The sequence below is a fragment of the Babylonia areolata genome, chromosome 15 (assembly GCF_041734735.1).
Source record: "Babylonia areolata isolate BAREFJ2019XMU chromosome 15, ASM4173473v1, whole genome shotgun sequence".
Taxonomy (NCBI): Eukaryota; Metazoa; Mollusca; class Gastropoda; order Neogastropoda; family Buccinidae; genus Babylonia; species Babylonia areolata.
In genome coordinates this window covers 4,826,396-4,852,323 of record NC_134890.1, presented here as the reverse complement: position 1 = coordinate 4,852,323, position 25,928 = coordinate 4,826,396, and the positions used below count along the sequence as shown (strand labels likewise).

At 40.2% G+C, this 25,928-nt stretch overlaps 1 protein-coding gene across 4 annotated transcripts; it reads right to left on the bottom strand.

Annotated features, from left to right (window-relative positions):
- LOC143290384 (uncharacterized) lies at window positions 1–24,159 on the bottom strand. Of its 4 annotated transcripts, none has more exons than XM_076599771.1 (6): window positions 24,117–24,159; window positions 20,247–20,345; window positions 16,807–16,889; window positions 12,269–13,897; window positions 9,510–10,325; window positions 1–7,363 (listed from the first exon to the last, which is right to left on the bottom strand). In XM_076599771.1, exons 2-6 carry the CDS (start codon window positions 20,279–20,281, stop codon window positions 7,032–7,034), a joined length of 2,895 nt encoding a protein of 964 aa, XP_076455886.1. In that variant the 5' UTR covers window positions 20,282–20,345; window positions 24,117–24,159; the 3' UTR covers window positions 1–7,031. The 4 variants fall into 4 exon arrangements, with proteins under 4 accessions (XP_076455886.1, XP_076455889.1, XP_076455887.1 ...); XM_076599774.1 differs by having other exon boundaries at window positions 16,807–16,871; XM_076599772.1 differs by having other exon boundaries at window positions 24,080–24,145.
- Between the last annotated feature and the right edge of the window lie 1,769 nt (window positions 24,160–25,928).

Here is a 25,928-nt window from a genome sequence, read left to right as displayed (position 1 = left end):
TATAGACTTTGGTAAGATGGTGGATACTTACAACTTCACTGCACTGATTACTTTTGGCCACCAACATTGTGGAAAATTTTCATTCATTTTATTTCACATTATTGCATTGTGACATACTGTCCAACTAAATAAATTTTGTTGAATTCCAGACACAAACAACATGGAAACTGAAACAGAGTCATTGCTATGCAATAAAGAAAATTAAAAACAAAAGCCAACAAATACCTAACCCCATGGCTACTGACAGAAATAAATTGACTGGTACTTAAGAATTTTTTTTTTAATTAAAAAAAAATAATTTGCTTGTTTGTTGTCTTTGGAAGGTGAGGGAGGTGGAGTAAGCAGTATATAATACTGACCACCACTCCCTCCAAAAAAGTTTTATTTACATGACATGGAGTATGGACATGAAATTAAAGTATGTGTGAGCATCTGGAACACATCGACTAATCTCTTTTTTTTTTTTTTAAATATAAACAAAAAAACAAAAACAAAAACAGAGAAAAAAGTAAATTTTGTCCTAAGTTTACGTGGAGAATACACATTTCAACTACTGTTGTTGTCTTTGGATATTCTATTATACTCTACATTCTGGTGATCGCTGCCTTCCCCCTGACTGAGAAAACAGTTTACAAACTTGAAATTTACTGTCTTTTTCAGTCCCTCACAGTCCCTCACACACATCCTTTCTTCTTCTTCTTCGTTCGTGGGCTGGAACTCCCTTGTTCACTTCTATGTACATGAATGGGCTTTTATACGTATGACCATTTTTACCCTACCATGTAGACAGCCATAGTCCGTTTTCAGGGGTGTGCATAGTTGGTATATTCTTGTTTCCATAACCCACCTAACGCTGACATGGATTACAGGATCTTTAACGTGTGTATTTGATCTTCTGCTTGCGTACACACACGAAGGGGGTTCAAGCACTAGCAGGTCTGCATATATGTTGACCTGGGAGATCGGAAATATCTCAACCCTGTACCCACCAGACCCTCAGACTGAAAGTCCAATGCTTTAACCACTCGGCTATTGCCCCAGTCACACATTTAAAGCGATCCAAAACCATTCTTTTTCAAACAGTCTCTACATAATTAATGCCATATTTATATTTTGTTTCTATGTGGATCCCAAACCCCAACCCCATTAATCAGGGCACCTATATAAAGATAACATTTGATTCATTTTGCTTTATTTGTGCGTGGGTTTTTTCTGTTGTTTCCTGTATGTTCTTTGTGTCATGAAACAATGCACACTAAAAACAAAACAGTTACAAAAAAGAAAGAAAAAAAGATAACATTTTCGAAAGAATGATGCAGGTTTCTAACTTGATTTTTTTTTTTAAAAGGATTCCACAGCAGTATGAGTATATAGTAAGAAGCATTTTGCATCTGAAGTAGGCTTGCATCCATTTTTTTCCTATCAAAATAAAAGGACAATTTAAGCACTTCAAAATCAACATGCACAGACAGACAGAAGACAAATGCCAAAACGTACAGAAACAAGCATATAACATACCCACCACAACCTGCACATACAAGAAGCAACTACAATATCAAAACTCTTCTCTTTCTTTAGCACAATGAAGGTGTGAAATGAAGGGAGGGCAATTCACATGCACATGAACTTAAATAACAATAGGATTAAAACAAGTGAAAGTATCAGTATCAGTAGCTCAAGGAGGCATCACTGCGTTTGGACAAATCCATATACGCTACACCACATCTGCCAAACAGATGCCTGACCAGCAGCATAACCCAACGCGCTTAGTCAGGCCCTGAGAAAAAAAAAAGGTGAATAAATAATAGATAAATAAATAAATAAATTATAATTATAATATAGAAAAAGGTAGTAGTAATAATAATAATAATAATAAAACAATAATAATAATAAATAAATAAATAAGACAACAATGATGATAAATAAGCAAATAAATATAAAACATGAAGACAATAAATAAAGCCACATGTTGAGCCCTTCAAAAAAAAACAAAAAAATAATTGTTTGTGTTTTAATAACCCACTGAATGCCGACATGGACTGCATGTTCTTTAACAAGCATATTTGACGTTCTGCAGGTGGATACCCATGAAGGGAACAAAGACACTAGCAAGTGGACACATCTGCTGGTCTGGCAGACTGGAAAAGATCTCTGCCCTTAACCCAGCAGGTGCCAATGCTGGGATCAAAACAAGGACCCTGACATCAGAAACCCAGCTTTAACCATTTTGCTGTTGCACCTGCCAACAAAGATAGGGGACATGAGGACGAAAAGCGATGAATTATGAATCCTAAACATAGACCTAACACATGCAGTCAACTGATATATATGTAAAAAGTGGCTGAGAGTATGGTTTGATTCTAATAGAAGAGAGAGAGGGGAGGAGACAGGGGGATATAGGATCAACTAATGATGCACTCACTCACTCTCTCCTCATATGATATAACATTTTAAGACAAATGTGAAATAATTATTTCAAGACAGAGGTGTAATAAAAATCTAAAGACGTAAGTGAAATAAAAATTTCAAGCCAAGTAAAATCAACGAATAAACCTAAATAAAAAATGTGTACTATGTACATGTGATAACAATGTACACTTCAATCATCACATAAATTTTTTTAAATATATATATATATTCAATAACATAACACAGCATTTCGTAACGCAGGTGGAATTTTGAATAAATGAATAACTTGTACACCCTGACAACAACACAGACATCAATCACCATATGAAAAGGAAAACATTCGGGTAAGACAACTGCAACTTTTTAAGACATGACATCATGGCAGAAAGATCTAAAACTGTGACGAAGATTAGAGGCATGCAGTCACTTCACACCCCACCCTTCCACAGCAAAACAAAACACCACACATACATTCACTCTGTAGGTGTGTGTGCACTCACCAAAATTGATACTATAGGTCGTTAGTAACTCTTTCTTCAACATTCATCAGTCATTACTATAGTTCATAATGGCTTCTTCGTAACTGATTATAACTGCTGGTAAAACTCCTTTTCAAGCCCAACCATAAATTACTCCTTCTGATCATAAGAATATAAAAAATAAAACTATCAATCATTACTTGTTAGCTATTAGTTGTTTCTCTCTAATAACTGTCATGAATCATTTCTGTTTGACACTTGTACTTCATTTTAACAATCATCAATCATTATTGTAGGTTGGTAATACTTTCTTATAACCATCAGCCATTACTCTTGACCGCTAATGCTTTGTTCAATGAAGACATAATGTTTAATTATAAAAGTTTACTCAATGCAAAAACAAACAACAACAAAACAACAACACAATATGGCAATTATCTTTGTTTTCCATTTCATTTACTGAAGAATCTGACTGAAAAAAGAAAACATTTTGGAGAGCTTGTAACAACAATTGTAATCATTAATTGTAACCATTATTATCATAATCAATAATTATCCGCAACCATTCACCATGATAAAAATGTTTTCGAAAACATATTCAGCCTTACAGAAGACAACAGAATACACAAGACAGTGAAGTGTTTGAAAAAAAGAAATACAGAATGCTGGGAAGTTGGGGGTGGGGGTACAAACAAGAAAACCAATCTCCTGATGCACTGAATGTGATACAATCGTACACCTTCTCAAGCAAAATACCTTCACTATATGTACAGGAAATGCCGGACACACTGAAAAAATAAGACCATCCATGTGAATCATGACAGGTAACAACATTTAGTAGGGATTCATACAGCTGAATGTATACATTTATTGTTTATTAGTCATGAGGGCATCAGCATCAAGGGATGATGTTACTGTTCAAATACAAAGAGTGAGCACTTCTATAGCAACTCTCATTCAGCTGTTTAATTGGTCTAACCTTCATAATATCACAAAGATCAGGACATACATATATGCACACATTTTAATTCAATTTCACTTCAAAACATAATATCTCCTTCTAAGAATTAAAACAGAAACTTTTCTTTAGGCTCATTCAAATGCTCGAGCATCTACAGATGAATATGTGATGTAAAAACAAATACCAGGTACATCTAAAAGTTCTGTGATCACCAAGCACACAGCAATCATCAGGTAAAAGAAAAACATTCAGGCAAGAAAATGTCATTCCAAGACACAAGTGAAACAGAAGTAAATTAATAACCCATACATCCTTCCAAAATCACTATACCATCATCAGGTAAAAGGAAAACATCCAGAAAAGAAAAATTATCATTTTCAAACTATAGTGAAATAAGAATATTTGTATTTGTATTTCTTTTTATGACAACAGATTTCTCTGTGTGAAATTCGGGCTGCTCTACCCAGGGAGAGCGCGTCGCTACACTACAGCGCCACCCATTTTTTCAGTGTATTTTTTTCTGCATGCAGTTTTATTTGTTTTCCTATTGAAGTGGATTTTTCTACAGAATTTTGCCAGGAACAACGCTTTTGTTGCTGTGGGTTCTTTTACGTGCACTAAGTGCATGCTGCACATGGGACCTTGGTTTATCCTCTCATCCGAATGACTAGCGTCCAGACCACCACTCAAGGTCTAGTGGAGGGGGAGAAAATATCGGTGGCTGAGCCGTGATTCGAACCAGTGCGGTCAGATTCTCTCTCTTCCTAGGCGGACGCGTTACCTCTAGGCCATCCCTCCACTCCACGAATACATGAATAACCTTCATGCACTCCCTTGGTACCTATGATTAAGTACATGAAGACAATATGTGTGTAACAAGGAAAACATTCAGAAAAGAAATATAAAAGTCTGAGACACAAGTGAAATAAAAACGAACCAGTTTTCTGTACATCCCTCCAAACAACCATGCACACATCAGTCATGTAAAAGAAAAACTGTTCATTTCATTGTGACCACTGACTCAACGATTACTAGCACTACCACTTCAACTACAGTACTAAGTGTTTCAAAATCATCTTAAGAATCACACAATGAAACTTTTTTTCTCGTAAGTATACAGTACAGATGAATTGCTGTGAAAAAAAAAAGTCAAGCATGATATTGTAATTTGGTAACTTAATACCCTTCAGTCTATTTTCAGGTCTTTGGCAGAACCAGAAAAAGCCACTCCTATGTTAACTGCCAGAATTCAGCACAAGGAAGACATCTGGCAAGAAATACAGGAACTCTGAAAAGCATAGTGCTTAAAAAGAAGTTTATCTATTCTCTTGGCCCAATTAGAAAGACAGTAATACTATCTACAGTGTGCCCTTAAAAAGACCATAGCACTTTCCAGATTGTTTCAACTATTCTTTCAGAGATTAGAAAAACCAAAACATTTTTAATGTTCTTTTTCAAATTTACTGCACCCAGAAAAACCATAGCACTTTCCATGCAGTTTCACCCGTTCTCTCTCTGCACTTGGCAAGAGAGTGGTACTTTGCCTGAAACTTCAACTGTCCTCTTTCTGCACTTGGCAAGAGAGTGGTACTTTGCCTGAAACTTCAACTGTTCTCTCTCTGCACTTGGCAAGAGAGTGGTACTTTGCCTGAAACTTCAACTGTTCTCTCTCTGCACTTGGCAAGAGAGTGGTACTTTGCCTGAAACTTCAACTGTCCTATTTCTGCACTTGGCAAGAGAGTGGTACTTTGCCTGAAACTTCAACTGTCCTATTTCTGCACTTGGCAAGAGAGTGGTACTTTGCCTGAAACTTCAACTGTCCTATTTCTGCACTTGGCAAGAGAGTGGTACTTTGCCTGAAACTTCAACTGTCCTATTTCTGCACTTGGCAAGAGAGTGGTACTTTGCCTGAAACTTCACCTGTTCTCTCTCTGCACTTGGAAAGGACCATCATAATTTCCATGAAGTATCAACTGTTCTCTCTCTGCACTTGGAAAGGACCATCATAATTTCCATGAAGTATCAACTGTTCTGTTTCTGCACTTGGAAAAGACCCTCATAATTTCCATGAAGTTTCAACAGTCCTCCTTCTGCACTAGGAAAAGACCATCATAATTTCCATGAAGTTTCAACAGTCCTCTTTCTGCACTTGGAAAGGACCCTCATAATTTCCATGAAGTTTCAACAGTCCTCCTTCTGCACTAGGAAAAGACCATCATAATTTCCATGAAGTATCAACTGTTCTGTTTCTGAACTAGGAAAGAGTGATGCTTTGCATGCTGTTCTTTCTCAGCATTTGGGAAAAAAACCAAGGAATTTTACATGTGTTCTCTTTCATCAGATAATGAAGGCATCCTATTTTCACTCGCCAAATATATTGTAGAAGCATACAATATTCGAAGGAAAAGATTAACCAAACATGACAGAAACATAATACAGAATAACATATAAGATTCATAACTCAATTTAGACTGGTATATAAACAAAAAAGGCTCGGCTGCAAAGTTGGATGGTCATATGTTTGAATTAATTACTTAGTATTATGCATGAGTAATATGGAATATGTTGTATTAATGTTGTGGGTGTGAATGTATGAGTGTTTATGAATATGTACTTATTTGCTTGTTATTTCCCTTATTTTTCGTTTTACTTTTTCTTTTCGTCGTCTACTAAAAATAAGCTGAATAATCCCCCTTGGCACTAGAGCTGAAAAACGCTATTTGCCAATAAAAAAAATTGTCATTGTCATTGTCTCTGCACTTGGCAAGAGAGTGGTACTTTGCCTGAAACTTCAACTGTCCTCTTTCTGAACTAGGAAAAGACCCTCATAATTTCCATGAAGTTTCAACTGTCCTCTTTCTGCACTTAGAAAAGACCCTCATAATTTCCATGAAGTTTCAACTGTTCTGTTTGTGCACTTGGAAAAGACCCTCATAATTTCTATGAAGTTTCAACAGTCCTCTTTCTGAACTAGGAAAAGACCCTCATAATTTCTATGAAGTTTCAACAGTCCTCTTTCTGAACTAGGAAAAGACCCTCATAATTTCCATGAAGTATCAACTGTTCTGTTTGTGCACTTGGAAAGAGTGATGCTTTGCATGCTGTTCTTTCTTAACATTTGGAAAAAAAAAACCCAAGGAATTTTACATGTGTGTTCTCTCAGTGGCACTAGCCATGAAGGTTCACATGCTCTCTTTTTGCTGCTCACTGGTGCTAGTTTCAACTTCACTCAGCTCTGATAACTCTGCCTCTTGTTCCAGTCTGTCCACTTCTTCCACCAGATCTCTTCGATCGCAGCTCTCCAGTGCTTTCTTCAGGGTTTCTTTGGTGGCCTGGGAGCCAGACTTTGTACACCAGTTTCGCAGGCAGTACAGATGTTTCTCCACCAGGTCGTGGGGGTGGGCATCCCTGGCCCGGTTGATTGTGTCCTCTGTCACACCCAAGGCTCTCACGACCATCATTCCATCTAGCCCCAGAGATTCCGCTACCCGAACCACAATCCTCCTTCTGATGTCTGGAAAGATTCAACAAGATGTCATTGTGACAATACATTTGTATTTGTATTACTTTTTTTTGTCAAAACAGATTTCTCTGTGTGAAATTCTGGCTGTTCTCCCCAGGGAGACTGCATCGCTACACTACAGCACCACCCATTAAAAAAAAAATTTTCTGCCTGCAATTTTATTTGCTTTCCTATCAAAGTAGATTTTTCTACAGAATTTTGCCAGAGACAACCCTTTTGTTGCCGTGGGTTCTTTTACGTGCGCTAAATGCATGCTGCACACGAGACCTTGGTTTATTGTCTCATCCGAATGACTAGCGCCCAGACCACCACTCAAGGTCTTGTAGAGGGGGAGAAAATACTGGCAACTGCCGGTGTGATTCGAATCAGTGCGCTCAGATTCTCTCGCTTCCGAGGGGGACGCGTTACCTGAAGGCCATCACTCCACTCCTTTTTTCAGGAAGGACTCAAGGAGCCGCTACTTCGAACAATTTATGACCAATGTACTGCCCATGAATTGGTTTCTAGCCTGACATGCATATTCTAAGCACAAACAAAAAATCACTACAGTGAAGTGGTTACGGATAGACAGCTTGTACAATGTGGCATCAAACTTCATCATATACATTTTTCAGGTGTTTCCCCAAGCCAGCTTCTCCGGAGTAGTGCTAAGGGCTCAGCTAAGAAAGCTGGGACCAAACAACTGCTTATCGAACTCTCCACATATGTGTCTATGAGTGTTACTCAAATCTCCTGATAAACACTGCTGGTGTTTGCGTCTCTTAGGCCTGGCTGACACAAAGTCAGAGAGCAAAAGGAAGCAGAGATTGTACAGCCCTGCCACACACAGCATTTCAAATGTACAAACTCTGATCTACCTGTGGTGTTTTGAAGATATCTATAAACATACAAACTACACTGCTCTTTCATTTAATAAAATCCTACCAACATTTCCTTTCTATCCTTTGTCAAGAATATTTGCATTAACCCTCATCACATTTTATCACATTTTATAGCCTGGCATGTTTCTTGGGTCAAAAGAGACCCATTTTACATGGCAGCCATACAGTATTGACTGTAATCATAGAAACCCAAAGTCTTAACAGGGGCTGATAGATAAACTCTCTGAAGGAGCTGGGACTGATAAGCTTGACTTGTCCTTCGCTGCGCTTCATGTGTTTTCAGTAGGTCAGGTCTGTTTCAGTCCACAAAGCACAGCAAGGGATCGCTGCTTCCAGATCTGAGATCTCTTTGTCACAGACAGCATCCCCCTTAAAGAGGAAACTACACCCTTTCAACTGCAGTCCCCCATCAATCTGCCAACATCAAAGTCTTTGATGACACAGGCATGTGAACAGAGGAGGATCAAAACTGAGGAAACTAAGAGAGGAAGACATGAAACATGATAATAACTTTTTTAACACAATATTTTTTTTTCACATCAACACACACACACACACACACACTAAAATATTAAACTGCTTCCTAACATCAAACTTTCCATTCTTGTGTATTTTTTATTCGTAGTGAAACGCTCAGCTGGCTACGATGACCATAGTCTAACTTACGGCACATGCCATAAATGGATGACCATTTTACTGCAACGACTGTGTCCAACCATTGACCTGCTGATGTAATCCATGTGGCACAATGCCATTCCAATTTTGAATGAAAGCCCATGCTGGCAGGTCAGTCTTCACAGATGTTGCTTTCAAACGCACGCTCTGTGTCACACACAGTCAGCTGCCTCACATTCTACTGCATTGTCTTCTTCTCTTTTTTTCTTATGATATTGTAAAATAAAACAACAGAAAACCCTTTGTGACTGGCCTCTATATGCCCCTAGCCTGTATGAGGATTTTTTCTATCCTGTAATTCTTCAATTCTTTTAAACCAATATATATATACCATCCCCTTAACCAAACGGAAACACAACTGGCATCACCGACAGGATTGATCCAAAGATATTCTTTTAATGTTCTAATTCTTTAATAATCCTGTGATCCAAATTCAACCCAAAAATTAAATAACCTCCTTACCACTCACTTTGTTTACATACTGAAAAATAAAAAAAACAACAAATGGAATGATAGCTGTTCAAATGTACAGTTTTTATCCACCTGATGAAAGTGCAAGCAAACCATAGTGTGATACTTACATCTGAAGGCTGGGTCACCTGCAGGAAGTATCGGATTTTGTGTGTTTTGGTGCTGTTCCACTGGACCCCATCTACCTGCCGTAACCAGCAACTGATGCATGAGGTTCGCAAAATGCTCTTCCTTTACCCGACTCTCAGACCTGACTGTCTGGGCAAATGTCAGAGTTCCATCTGGATTTTTCTTGAAGTTTTGAGAAAGTGTCACATCTCGTTGCAGCTCACTGACAAATGAATCGCTCTCATACTCCTTTGCCATGTACTCTTTACTTGATTTCGGTGCTATGGAGGAGCAGCTCTTACTTCTTCCTCCAGTCTTCAAGGACCTGGTGCTTTTACTGCCAGCACCATCAGCAAATGTGTGAGACTGGACACAGCCACCGTATTCAGCATCCTGACCTGTGACTCTTGTGTCATCGCCATCATCTGACGGTGCCTGTGCCGGAACCTCTGCAGCTTGTTCATCATCTCCACCTTCAGCGTCAGACAGAGAATTGCCACTTTGAAATTTAACGCAGCTTTTCTTCAGTTCACCTTGTGATGCTGGGTGCTGAAGACCTGCGGCTGATCCACAGATGGTGCTGGGCTCACCTTCTCCAACAGCTGCTTGCTCCTGTTTTTTCTTGGATGCATGGCTTTGGGGAGCTGTGGAGAGAGGTGAGCAGCTGGGTGACGTCATGACTGCTGAATCAACAGACATCGTAGTGTGCTGTTGACGGTGAGCTTTGAGCCGAATTCCTGGAACTGGCTGCATTTGCAGCAGACTGCGGCGTCTTTTCTCCACCATCTCTTTAATCTTTGTCATCTCCAGTCTGTGTCCTGGGCAGAAAACATTAATTTTTGGGGTAGGGAGGGAGGGGGAGTGGGAAAGGGTCAACAGCATGCAGTGTCACTTTGTTTACACTTATATGTCACTGCCATGTTCTGTGTATGTGTGCTTATGCACGTGCATTTAATCATAAGTATGTGTGATTTTATAATATTATATATATGCACATACATACACACATACGCATGCACATACAACACACACACACGTGTATATATGTATATATATATATATATATATATATATATATATCTAAAGGCTACGATCGGGGATGGGGGAATAATGTAAAACAACCACAGACAGCAACTGCACGTCACTTGATATTGACAGCTCTAGCTGTTTGCGATTCATGACATGACTCAAGTTTCATGACCTCATGACTCATCATAGGTCTTGCCAGCACCAGTAAACTGTTCACCACTCAATTTTCTGGTGTTCTCAACACCACAGTCCACAACCTGCCCAAGCTCACCATCTTGGGTGGCATCTGAAGCAGAAAGGAAAAGAAACAAAAGAATATATCTTGCACAAAAAAGCACACAAAAAAGAAATAATGTTCAAATTATTGCAGACAAATAACTGATCTTTGCACCTTATGCTTAGGGATCAAAAGGAATGCAAAAGATCAGGTAGATCTTCTGCGTTCATGGGCCGGAACTCCCATGTTCACTCCTATGTACATGAGTGGGCTTTTACATGTAGGACCATTTTTACCCCACCATGCAGGCAGCCATACTCCACTTTCGGGGGTGATCAGGTAGATTAAAAGTGGTCAGCTCAGCTCCTTTTGCCCAAGTAATATCAGGTGAATAAGTACTGACACAGGTAAAATGTTGTGTGTATGTATCATGTTAATCACTTTGTTCAGATATCTGTCCAGCAGTGATACCCACATGGTCATCCTGAGGTTGTGTGTGTGTTTGCTTTGTAAAGGGTCTCTCCATTTCACTGCTGTTCATTGTACTGTCTACCCGATCTTGTTTTCTTCCACTATTAAAAAAGTTTCATTTTGTTCTGTGATACATCTTTAGTTCATTATCTATCCAACTGCAATATATATATATTAATCATTTTATATATATATATATATATATATATATATGTGTGTGTGTGTGTGTGTGTGTGTGTGTGTGTGTGTGTGTGTGTGTGCTTAGTCACCCTTTTACTGTCTTAATGGAGAGAGCATTTCCAGTTGTCTGCCAGAAGGTTTAATTGAACTCAATAATCAGATGAGTGGGTAATTCAAGCCCTGATAAACACACACTCACACACATGTGCAAACACATATCTACACACACACACACACACACACACACACACAAACACACACACTGGTTACAAAGACACATCTGAACAAAAGGACAATTATATCTCAAACTTAAACCCCTACTTGAAAAGCCTAATAGTCAGCATTATTGTGGACTGTGTTACAATAGAAAGACAGATTCAGAAAGTAAATTCTTAAAGATTAACTCTCTCCATACGAACGGCGAAAGAGACGACGTTAACAGCGTTTCACCCCAATTACCACCATCAAAATATTGCAAGCGGAAGGCTCTTATACTGAAGAGGTGAATGTTGATAAAGAATACCACAATTCTGACGACAGAAGCTAAAGGTTGGGTCATTGAGACACCCACTGGACATCCGAGGGGTCTGTGTAGAGGAGAAGAGAGGGCTGGCCGTACTGAGTGAGTTAAGTTGGAAAGGAAGCAGCAGTAACAGTAATGAATTATGATAATTTATTACTAAAGATTTGGTTCAAAAATATGTTCACAGTGACACACAACCAAAAAACTGAAAACATTCATATTCAACACACTCACGCACACACACACACACACACACACAGAGTACACATACAGTACACACAGACACAGACACAGACACACACACAGACACAGACACAGAGGAAACAAACAGACAAGCTTACCATTTATCCAAAAGTCTCCGTTGCACATTGTTAACACATGGTCAAAGTGGGTTCCCTCAGTGCTGGTGCAGACAACGTATGCTCCATTACAAGACGTATCCGCTGTGAAACACCAGTTCTCTTTTCTAATAAGAAGCAGTCTTGGAGTCAGTGCCTGGCCAGCACTGGCATCATGCAGGGTCTCTGTATCACTGACAACACGATCCCCTACAATGGCTGTCACTTCACAGCAAGGGACTGGGTCCTTGAGGGTCTGACAAAAGGTTTTTATCTGACCCATGTTGACCGTCCTGCTGTCATCCACAATCAGCTCCTGCCACTGTCTGTCTGGCATTCTCACCATCAGTGTCTGCCTTCTGGGGAACACCCGAGCCTCCAGCTGATCTCTGTCACGAATTCTATTGTACCTGAAGCTGCTTCCATCATCCAGATGTATGTTGTTGAAGAACAAGTCGACCAAATCAGGTGGTGTATGTAGCTTTTTGACAAGTTCACTCTTTAAAACTTGTACCTTGTCATATGAGTATACTGGAATAATATGCAGTGCCTCTTCACCACCATCCCTGAATGGTAACACATGCACGGAGAGAGATATCTTCTGTTTAGCTGTCACTGTGATTCTGCGACCTGACAGAGGTTGATCTAAACTGACCTTGTCGTTCAGTTCAACATTTTCCAGCAGAATTTTGATGCTCTCTGGTTCTCTTCCCACCAGTTTAGCCACCTCTTCTCTCACTCTGCTGGCTGACTGTTCTGGTGACAGGACCAGCAGGCCGACACTTGTCTGGGCACTGTCCGTTTTCAGGGTCACCTCCGCACTGATAGCAGTGGGGGGCTGGAAGTAGACAGAGACATTGATACCCATTCCCATGTGTGGAATGGTCTTTAGCAGTAGGCAGCCACTTGTTCCATCCATGGTTGACTTGAATGTCTGGTTCAGCAGTTCTTCTGTCAGCACTTTATTTCCCTGGGTAAACCACACACAGTCAACGTGCGCTACTTCTGTGTCCTCAATCTCCTCACTTCTTTGGAACAAAGTCAGAAACTTGGCTTTGACTTCTGCCAGAGAGTCAACAGACGAACACTGGAGAAGGTACTGCTTGTTACAAAACAGCTTGTAGTGGTAACAGATGCGCCAAGAGACTGGGATTACAGGCACCAATTCCACAACTGCTAAGTTTTTTAAGTTCAGTGCATCTGGAACGGTTATACATTTTCTGTTATGAAAGAGAGCAAAGTTTTTGCTTCTTTTCACAGCTTTTATCTGTTTGCCAAGAACTCCATACCTTCTGGAACTGGAATGACTTGAACGGATCTGGCTCATCTGTTCAGTGATTCCCTCAATACTGACACCCTGTCTTATTTCAAGACAAAAATAGGCTTTTGATGAAAGTTTGATTTGAAGATATTTTCCAGTCTTTTTTGCTCCCAATATGAAGATGTACAAACCTTCAATTTGATCAAATGTTTTTTCAACATTCTCAGTTCTAAAATTTATTTCATCAAGTTTTCCTGGAGATATGGTACCTTCTACAAAGTCAAAAGTTTCACGGTTTGTCATATCATACACAATAGTTTTCTGCTTTGTTTGATGGTGGTCTTCTGAGTGTAACCCTCCGCCATAAAGATCTGAAAAACCGAGTGAGCAACACATCAATTAGTAACAGCTGTACACAGTGTGTCATGCGTGCTAAAGCAGACGTGCACCCTCCCCACAATACCCCACTAGAAACGCCACAACACAAACAAGCCCACACAGAAATATATTTTTATAATGTATTTAATGTGAGTATGTAGTATGTCTGAAAAAAAAATCAAATGAAAAAAATTTAAACAAAAACAACAACTACTTAAGTTTGCCTTAGGTTTCCCACAAAGTGCCCACAAAGACACTGCTAAGTGTGTCAATTATTTAGCAAATACATCATGTTCACCTGAAAGCACGGCATCTCAACCCCACTCCTACAAATATTATCAAAACATGTATGTATGTCTGTTTGTTTTTTTTCAATACAACTTTCTCACTCTGACACACACTCTCTGTGTGCAGGTAAGTATAACAACAGCACAACTGTCAGGAACCAGAATTGTCCAGGAGTCCTTGAAAATAATAATGGTAACTGAAAATAAAAGCTGGAAGTGCAGAATTGTCTTCCTTTTTGTTTCTTAACAACTGAGTGATCAACACATGAAGGTGGAACCCTTCATGACGCTGGTGGACTGAAGACAGGCCCTCAGAACCGAGGATGGCAGAGACCTCAGCTGCTGGCACCAGAGGTGGGTGGTCTACAATGACGTGAACTGGAGACTGGCGGAAGCTCCAACACCATGAAGACGAACGCAGGACAGAGCCTCCAGTCAGAAGAGTGTCAAGAAAATCTCCGAGTGACAAAAAATGCACCCACTAGCCTACACACACTGTCTTCTGTAAGCGAACTAAAGGTGCCTACAAAGAAAATGAGGAAACACCAAATACTAATAGTCCCATCTGGCAGACACTTGGTCGTTTACAGAGGAAAACTGAAACAAAACAACAGCAGCAGCCAAACGCCGCTTCCAGACACGCCCTTCTCCAAGGATTCTCTCTCCCCAAGATCAGTTAGACCTTCGTCATTATCCAAACATGTCACACACCCAAAGGTTAAGAAAACCGTCACACATACCTCATGTCACACAAAACACTGTTACACAACCATGGCATGTAAGGAAAACCCCTTCAAAGATTTAACCCACTCATGACTTCAAAAATTTTATTTTGAAACACCTAATAGGTCTTCATTCATTGGAAGTTGAACTAAACTGTCAACCCACATGTTGACAAAAAAAACAAACAACTACAGACCAAGACAGACATATGACAGAACCTAACCAAGGAACATGTATGGCTCTTGGACCAGCCACCAAGGGGAGCATGCAAGATAAAAACAGGTGCACTGGCAACACACCCGCCTCTAGAAATAATCCCAGCAGCCCAACTGCATCTGCCAACTTCGCCTGCTGAAAAGGGGGCGATACCGATTCGAACCCACACCTCATTGACACTGCACAGGTAGATAAGCGTCTTCACTATTTTGCCCCCTTTCACCATTTATAAGCAACTGTGAAAGAATATAGATGAAAAGAACAAGAAATCTATTACTTATTTTGGTGCAGAATATGCAAATGTTGTCATACAAAAAACTGATAATCCATAAGGAAGGATATAATGAAACATTACAAAAATCATCAATGAACTGTTGTCCAGTTTCTGTACACAATTTTATGGCAGAATGCATTCATTACAATATAGATAAACAAAGTGATAGAAGAGTAATTTACGTACAAGAATGGTGTGAACACAAGCTTTTTTTTTTAAAGATGTGATGAATTCTTGCTCAGCTTTCCAGGTGTAAGTACCAATTTTCTTGTTTATGAAGGCACTGTGAATGCAATATGCAACTACCACCAAAAGTTAAATGTGGTTCTAACAGATATAAACTTTTAGACAGCCAAATATGGTGTTACATTAAGAAGGGAAACAGATTTGTGCAAAATGCATTTCATGAAAACAAAACTACACCAGCTGCAGTTACAAAGTGGAACAACTTATTTGACAGTCTCAACTGGAAACAGATTTTGTTCTCATTGTCATAAGGTCTCTCCAGATGTACAGCTAAGATGGTTTCAAACCAACCTTTTGCACAGATTACTACCAGCTCAAAGATATTTAGTCTTGCATAGACTGACTGAATCTCTGTCGTCATCTATGGTTGTCGTCGTTGTCACATTCGCTTCGTCATCGTCATCATCTTCGCTGCATCTTCGTCGTCGTTGTCTTCACTTCAGTCTTCAGTGACGTCAACAGCAGGATAATAAGAAAATTCTACAGCGCCCCTTTACCAGCCCAATTTTACAACAACAAAAAAACACCCCAAAAAACTGAGTTAACTGACTGACTGGCTGCCACATCATTTCAAAAGTATGTCAATGATGAAACCAAACAGGAAACCTAAATCCTAATGAAGTACATGGGGGGTTTTATGTGACATATACTGCTCTCTCTCTCTTTCTCTCTCACTCTCCTCTCTCTCTCTCAATGGTTTCAGCTGTGTTTGTTCATGTGTCTGTGTGTTGCACATCCACAGCGCAAACTCCTTACATTCATGTGACCATCCCATGTTTTAGACAAATACTGGCAGTCAGGACACTTGGACTGAAACTGGTAATGCCATAATTTCTTCCATCTCTTACTCATAGTCTTAATACACATTCTTCCAGAAACAAATTACAAATTAACCAAAATCTGACAATGGAAACATGTTTGGCTTCTTATATATAATTTTTGTGCCCTTTCTATTACTACATTGTAATTAAAACCAGAATGTATGAAAGAACCAATTTTTTCCTATTTTCAAGCCATATTTGGTGTCAGCAAAGTATTTCTAAAGAAAATGACAAACAGAAATGCAAGGTTATCACACAGATTCACATGTTGTGTAAACAGAGACGTGTACCCAAAAAATGATTTTATTTACCATACACATTATTTCAAACCTTACATCTTTCTGTTGGATCTTCCTCAAAGGCACTGTATTCACTCTCAGATAGTACATTATCTGGACGTCTACGGAAAGGGGATTTCCTGGAAGAAAACACACACACAAACACACATACACACACACACACACACACACACACACACACACACAAACAAATAAAAACCAACAACAACAACAAAAACCAACAACAACACACACACATACACATAAAATGTAATGTCCATTATCAATCATGAATGACATAAAGACAATTAGCTCCATTTGTTTACTCCTGTGTACAACACAGAACTGAGCAACATTACTGATTCTGTTCAGATTCCATGACAGTTTTCATTTATGTTTGAAAGCTTACAGTCTGACCAACCTTTTCTTAGTTTGCTTTACAGTACAAACACCTGAAACATCATCCACTCATACAAACATCTGAATGCATGTAGGCAAAATGTTGAGTTGTGTGGATATCTTCAAAGCTACACTGAAAAATACTTTTCAGTTTTAAGCAAAGAAACAACATGGCAACAACCAAACATTAACACAATGAAGCAACTTTCAAACTCTCACAAAATGAACAGCTAACGCTGTTTTTAATGAACAATAACTTCAAGTTACATGGATTCTCTTTTTCCTCTCAGTTTCATTTGAATTTGTGCATGTGCAATCTTAAATTGTCTGAGGAGACCATTAAAAATGACCAGAGGTACATATGAGGCATAAAGTAGAGAATCAAGTAAAAAACAATAACTAACTTTCATTTTAGTTTTCATTTTGCTTGAGGAATGTTCATCATCGATCAGAAACTAAAAAAATGCAGTTAGCTCCCTTGTTTACTCCTGTATGCATGGTAACAAAGAACTGAACAGCATTACATATCAGTCGCTAGGCAACTGATCTAACATGTGAAATATTTAGAATGGGCAGTTAAATGATTAAAGACCTATAATTAGTACAAATCAAGAATGACGTGATGTCACATATCAGTCGCTAGTTAATTGATCTAACATGTGAAATATTTAGAATGGGCAGTTAAATGATTAAAGACCTATAATTAGTACAAATCAAGAGTGACGTGATGTCGAGGCAGCACTACCAGGCAGCTGTTCCTGAGAGACAGCAGGTGGGGAAGTTAGGGCGGGGCTGGCCATGTGGGAGCAATCAAGATGGGTGTGGGTTGCTCTGGTCTGGCCTCCCCGATCACTGAGGACAGGACAGCGTGTGGCAGAAAAGCATGACATCAGCCTGGTCCAGTCCAGTGACAGGGCATCCACTGCAAACACCTCCAGGTCTGGAACTGGAGAGACTTACGCGGAAAAACCTTTTGAACATTGTGAAACAGAGGTCCACCAAGGAGCAGGCAGTGCTGTGGCAGAATCAGTGAAACGTTGGACTTATGATGCAGTGTTCACCACTCATCTGGGTTCACTTTGCTCCAGGTTTCCTCACTCCACTCTGGGTGTATGGGTACCTGACTTCAGTTTTGTAACTGACCACTGGTCGCAAACCCACTGTCATTTATCCCTGTTCACCACCCACTCCAATGAGAGGACAACCATCTGGAGGCCTCCAGTGAGGAGTATTGAAGTGACCAACAAACTACTGCAGGTTCCAAGACACTGACGTGCTGCGGACCACTTCCCAACAACACGAAAGGCCCCCCACCCCCACCCACCCCCGCCCCGTGCCCCCCCCAGCCTTGATACATCAGTGCACTGGATGAGTTGGTGACCCCCCCCCTCCCCCAGCCTTGATACATCAGTGCACTGGATGAGTTGGTGACCCCCCCCCCCCCCCCAGCCTTGATACATCAGTGCACTGGATGAGTTGGTGACCCCCCCCCCCCCCAGCCTTGATACATCAGTGCACTGGATGAGTTGGTGACACCCCCCCCCCCAGCCTTGATACATCAGTGCACTGGATGAGTTGGTGACCCCCCCCCCCCCCCCCCCAGCCTTGATACATCAGTGCACTGGATGAGTTGGTGACCCCCTCCCCCCCCAGCCTTGATACATCAGTGCACTGGATGAGTTGGTGACCCCACCCCTCCCCCACCCCCCAGCCTTGATACATCAGTGCACTGGATGAGTTGGTGACCCCCCCCCCCCCCCCCCAGCCTTGATACATCAGTGCACTGGATGAGTTGGTGACCCCCCCCCCCCCCCCCCCCCCCGCCTTGATACATCAGTGCACTGGATGAGTTGCTGACCCCCCCCCCTCCCCCACCCCCCAGCCTTGATACATCAGTGCACTGGATGAGTTGCTGACCCCCTCCCCCCCCCCCCCCCCCCCCCCGCCTTGATACATCAGTGCACTGGATGAGTTGGTGACCCCACCCCTCCCCCACCCCCCAGCCTTGATACATCAGTGCACTGGATGAGTTGGTGACCCCACCCCTCCCCCACCCCCCAGCCTTGATACATCAGTGCACTGGATGAGATGGTGAAGGGGAACTGAGGGCAGGGGATTCTTTCCACTCCTCTGTTGCCCTCTGGAGCCATTCTCTGAGGAGGGTCTTGGCATCATGCAGGTCAATCTGCTGACACCAGTGGATCCAGATAGCACACTGGAGGGGTGTTGAGGAAGATACCATTGCTGGGATGTTGGCCAGGTTCTGCTTGGATGTGTGAGGAGCCAGCCAAGTGCTCCAGGCATGAAGGGTGGTGGAAAATCTCAGTATCAGTTCTCATCCCTGGTAAGTCAAATGTCTGACTCTGGGAGTGTTTGTACATCTCTGAGTTCATTCATGACAAACCCCAGTTGACAACATGGATCCAGAACTATCTCTGTGAGCAACTGGAAGAAAGCATTTGTGTTCATGACAATGAGCCATGTCTACACAGAAATAAACTGACCATAACCCATACCACCTTGGTGAAAAGGTAGGCAGCTAGTACAGATTACAGACTGGGAATGGCTCAATATTGAAGAATTCTTCACCAGAATGCAAATTTCACACACCACTATTTCAGAAAGTGGATGATGATTTTGAAGAAGGCATCCTTGATGTCCACAAAGTGGCCTAATCCAATGGTGGAGAAAACCTGAATTGATATTGAGTCTCCTTTTTGAACTTGATCCCCTTGTGAAACATGCTGAGGGAGGAGAGGTCCATGATCAAGATGACAATCGTATCTCCTTTATTTATTTTACCAAGTTCCAGCTGCATCGCTGTGAATATATTTTTTTAATCAAAATGTTTGCAAGAAGGGTACAGATTCCATACCACTTGACCTGCAAGCGATTTTCATCATCTTGAAATATCATCATTCTCTGTTATAAAGATTATGGGGAATAATGATCCCATAAAAGTGCTTTCTACACAGTCTACTACACTGTCAGTGATACTGAAGCCCGTGCATTCAACAGACACAAAACTAAAACTAACTTACTAAGCAACCACAAACAAATAAGTAAAACCAAAATCAATATTTTGTTTATCTACTTACCTTCTTGCTGGTTGAAAGAGGTTGTCATCGTCCATGATGGTGGCTGATCACACCAGATTTGAATCTGTCATCTGAGATTCACACAGGCCTGTCACGACACTGTACAAATAAAAAACAGAACCCATACTTTTGTCTGAATGGATCTTTCTTTTTCTGCTCTGTTTTACATGTTTCTACACAGTTAGAATAATAATAAGAAATGAAATGACTAGCCTTCATATATGAACAAACTATTTTGATCAATCAGACCAACTTTCAACTGGTGATTAGTGACTCACACTCCAGCCATGTCTTTGAACAGGAAGATCATTCAGTTCAGTTCTGACATGTGTTTCAAACTGTATTCATACTACTTTAGTCATCATAAATAAAATTTCATTTCATCAATCTCCATCACCTGATGAGACGTATTTTTTTCTTATCATGAATCTCCATTACCTGATGAGATGTACTTTTTTTTTTATAGGTGTGATGTGTTCCACAGAGCTGCAAATTTGTCACAAATGAAAAGAACAGTACCAACTATTGTCACTGCTGTGTTCTGTCTGTTCCAGTGTGTGTGTGTTTGTGAAAGATTCATATAATCAATTTGTATGATAGCATATGCTTTCATGATTGAGTAACATCTGAAAAGAATCATGTTTTGGACGATGAACTGCAAGAAATTATGACATGTGAAATCATTTCAGATAACTTTATATTTGTATGATTGTATTCATTTCTTTAGCTGTGATATTAAGGTGATAGTGATTTATCTTGTGATGTATAGTTTTACAGTACTGTCATTCTCATTATTGACATTATATTACATATTGCCTTTTCCTGTCTGTGATTATCAGAATTAGATAAACAGGGATGAATACACTAGCTCTGTAGTGGTCGTACTATTCTGCTGTGTAGTAATTTCATGTGGAAGGTATGTGTGTGTGCATATTTGTGTATGGAAGTATGTGTGTAGCACCATGTGTGTGCGCACGCATGTGTGTGTGTGTGTGTGGGTGTGTGTGTGGGTGTGGGTGTGAATGAGGGTGGTGGTGTAGGGAGTGGGGGTGAGAAAGCATGCGTGAGCTGTCATTGTTTTTTTGTGATGTTTGTATGTATGTGCTATGGCTGATGACTGAATGTTGTTTCAATAACCTTGACGTGTACCAAATTCTTCTATCTAAAGCCAGTAAAGAGACTTGACATTTCAAAGTCAATATTCCTTTTGCAGAACCTTTGTCAGTTGATTCAAATAAATCTGTTTACATCTGATATTTGGCTCGGGAATGTATGTGTATGTCTTCTATGTGAGGTTTATTCTGTTGATAACCTGTGTGCAGAAAACAGAAGTACACACAACAGATCCAGAAAGTTCCAGACTGTTCTAGTATGTAAACCCCCTTCCTGTTTTATATGATTTTTTTTTTTTTTTTTTGGTCTTTGACAGAAAGATTGCATTCCAATCTGGGTGGATGAAGGTTACATCTCCATCGGAGGACCATACTGGCAGTTATGCAGCAGATTGAAACTGTTAATCTTCTGCTGGAAACTACTTGTAAATAATTGTACGCAGAGTCAGCATTTAGTCAGCATTCTGCACCCACTGGAGTGTCTTCATTTTCAAAATGCAGCTGCTTTTGCTTCATCACAATGGTATAAACTGAAGAAAAGCAATCTGTTCACATCATCAGCCAGTTTTAAGAATCCTGAATGGCTAGTCTCCTTGACTGTAGTGTGGAAAAACTAAGGTGTTTCTGTTAATCTTTTTTTTTTTATATGGTATAGTTGTTAATTGTATTAGCTGCTCTCCTTTAATGATTCTCAATTAAGAAAGAATGTCTTTTTCAGTCAAATAATGACAACTCACTGTATTGCCACAGATTCTAAAATTACTAAGGCCTTATTCAAGCCATTAATAGCAGTAAACTCTACTAACCTTACAGGTTCCTCTTTGTCACTGAATGTTACTACTGGAATAACAGTAAATTATATAAGTATTGATGTAATGCACTAACAATATTACAAGTTTAATTATTGCAATATACATGAGATTTCCAAGCAAAAACTATAATACCTACAATAAAATTGCATGATGACAGATTACAATAGTACAAATAAAATTGCATGACATTAGATTACAATAGTGCAAATTATAATTTAATCTTGTGAAGAAAAAAATTAAGGAGGGGACTCCTTATATATATATATATATATATATATATATATATATATATATATATATATATATATATATATATATATATATATATACATTCAGCTTTGATATTTGATGATTTTTTTAACTATAACAATCTTTGAGAAAGGTGTGATAGTTGAATTACACTTCAGGCATTGCTGACAGAACTTATGGTATACTCCTGAGTTGGGTGTCCTCACTTGAAAAGGCAGTTTGTGGCCACAGAAAACAGACCTAAAATAGCAACTGAAATTCTACCATAAAGTGTATAGAAATGACCTGTGTACAAACAGTCCCTCTAAAGAAAACACATATCTGCCGATACAGTGTCCATAATGGTCAGTGTTCGAATCCAGCTCTTGCCCTTTCTCCCAAATTTGACTGGAAAATCAAACTATGCATCTAGTCATTTGGATGAGACAATAAACCGAGGTCCCATGTGCAGCATGCAATTGGTGCACTAAAAAAGATCACAAATGGCAACAGGGTTGTCCTCTGGCAAAATTCTGTACATGAAATCCACTCTGATAGTGATAGGTACACAAATGTGTATAAGCATAATCATACCCAAAGCCTGACAAGCCTTATGGTGCTGTCAGGCATCTGCCTGGCTGATGTGCGATAGCGTATGGATCGCTCTGCAACTGCCTTGAGAAACAAACTGACCACAGATTAGTACTCGGAAACTGAAAAGTAGGATAAGATAATTCAGCTGAAACTGAATCAAAGTTTAAGTTTCAAACAAACTTGTTGTCGATTAATGGATAAGTTATTTACATTAAATGATTAAAACAAATTCTGAAAACTTGAATTAGTGAATCAGTCTTTCAACAGCGCAGACATGATCTACGCCTCATCTTCCTCTACAAGGTGGTTGAGGGGTTGGTACCGGCCATACCACCTGCTGAGTACTTCTCTACAAGGTGGTTGAGGGGTTGGTACCGGCCATACCACCTGCTGAGTACTTCTCTACAAGGTGGTTGAGGGGTTGGTACCGGCCATACCACCTGCTGAGTACTTAACCCCACACAAACCAGGACGACTCACAAGGCCACGAACATCTGGCGATCAGTACGATACCACTAGTGCGATCTCTAATCACATAAGAAACAACACAAGAACATTCCAAGTCAGCAGATGTCAGACAGAGCAATACAGTCATTTTTTGTTAGCACAGTAAGAGACTGGAACCACCTGGAAGAAAACATAGTAAGAGCACCAACTCCTGAGATCTGAAAAAAACTATTAACATCTCAACAGTGAACCTGCCAAGCTGCGCACACCCCCACCCATCGCGATAATGCCATAATCTTGGCGACAGCGATGTACTTGACAGATACAGATCTGACACAGTAGTAAATACCTGCTGAAGTAAAAACTAAAAATTGGTACTCAACGGGTCGAGAAAACATAAACTAAAGTGACAGAATATTCAACTGGTTGATTGCGGTCGCTTCCCTGGAAGAAGAAGAAGAAGAACTTAAAATTAATTAAACATTTTTACATTACTTTTAAGTAAAATATCCATTTAAGTGTCCCTACTTTTACTAAGTATCAATCTAAAATAAAACTTACCAATAAGTATTACTTTTAAGTAAAATTTCCATTTAAGTATCCCTAATGTTACTAAATATCAATCTAAAATAAAATTTACCAATAAGTACACGTGTAAAATATCAAAAACAAAACACCTAGCTGTGGCCCGACGCGGAAACAACCGTTGAAATGGCGACCGTAGGAACGAAACGGGAATTCCCCGAATCTGATCAACTTTTGGTTCGGTGCTGATAAGGACTACGAACCAAACATGATTGTTGTCATATAGTCAGATTGGAGTGTGCCTTCGTGGTGAGTGTATATCTGTTTATTGTTTTTGTCTTTTGTTGTTCGCGTTTACGTCTAGTTATGAAATTACATTACACCCCCTTTTCTTTTTTCTTTTTGTTTTGTTTTTTGTTTTCGTGTAGAAAAGGTATATTTCCTCCCTTTAACATTAATCCCCGTATGTAAATTATCTTTCTGCTGTGATGTCATAGGAAAGTTGATTCTTCTTCTTCCTGCAATGTCCATCACCCGTTAGTCCGGCTGCTATTGACATGTGTGGAGGTGCGCAGCGTGGAGAGGGAGAGAGAAAAGATGATGAAAATGGAAGAAAGAGAAAAAAAAAAGGAGGGGAAAAGAATTTTGGCCCTACGGTTAAGGGACAGCTGCATGCGGAGCTGCAGCAACCTCAAGGTCCTGTAGCAACCTCAGTGGGGAAAAAAAAGAAAAAAAAAGGCAGAGGCGTTTAGTGTTTACTGTGATCTGGACACCCTGGGGATGAAGGTGTCCAAGGAGGGGGACTGGACTCATCTCAGCAGGGAGGGCATTCCAGTCACGGATGGTTCGGGGGGAAAGGGAGTGGCTTCTGTAATCTGTGCGGCGTGTGATCCGCTGGTACACTGATTCGACTGGTTACTTCCGTACCCGGCTTTTTTCTTTCTCCTTTTCATCATTGGTTTTATATTTTAGAAACTATACACATGTATCTTTCTTTCGTTTTGTTCTTATTTCCTTTCCTTTCCTTCTTTCTCTTATTCACATGATGACTCGTCTGATGATAGAAATGACCGGTATCATCGCCTGTCCACTGCCGGAATGTCCGTGATCCACTGAAACGTGTGCCGGGAATGCCTTCCACTGTCCCAGCCACTTCCAGATTCATTCACACCATAGGTATACTACACACGTACACACTCGTAGTTCGGCTTTCAGTGTGTGTGTGTGTCCGTCAGTGTGTGCCGGTGTGTGAGTGTGTGTGTGTGTCAGTGCGCGCGCGCGCGCGCGTGTGTGTGTGTGTGTGTTCACTTATTTGCACGCTTGTGTCAGTATGCACTTGTGCCGCCGCCGGTGCGGTCATTGTAGGTGCACGCAAGTTCAACTGAGTTAGTTCAGTTTAGTGAAGCAATGTTTAACCAGTATAGGTATTCTTATTTCCGACATTCATTGCCTTCTTTCATAACTTGAACTGGAAATTTGAACTGGAATCAGACGTTTGAGGCCTGTGAAAGCCTGTTCGTCGTTTAGTTACAGTATAAACAGTATGCCGACTAGCACGCGTGGCATAATGATAGCATACTGGATCATAAACACTCGAGGAGTTGGCCGAATGAGCGTCTAACTTCGTCTTGAAAGATGACAAATTTTTGTTATAATTTAGTGTGTTTTTGGCTCATTTGCTTGTTGATCATATTTCATATAAAATCATGGTTTTAACTGGCTAGGGTATTGGCTCTCAAAGCCTGAACAGCGCTTTGGGAACTCAGTTGGCCTGTACAGTGCGTGGCCTTGTACAGGAACTCTGAATTGAATGCTTCTCACGTTTTTCCAGTGTCTTAATTAAAGGACTGATGTGTGACGGTGTGGGCCGCGGGGATCATTCCGCGCTTTGACACCTATATTTGAAACATTGAGAAAGTTCTATCTTTCCCCATCACTCTTCATCTTTTGACTCAAGCACTGAA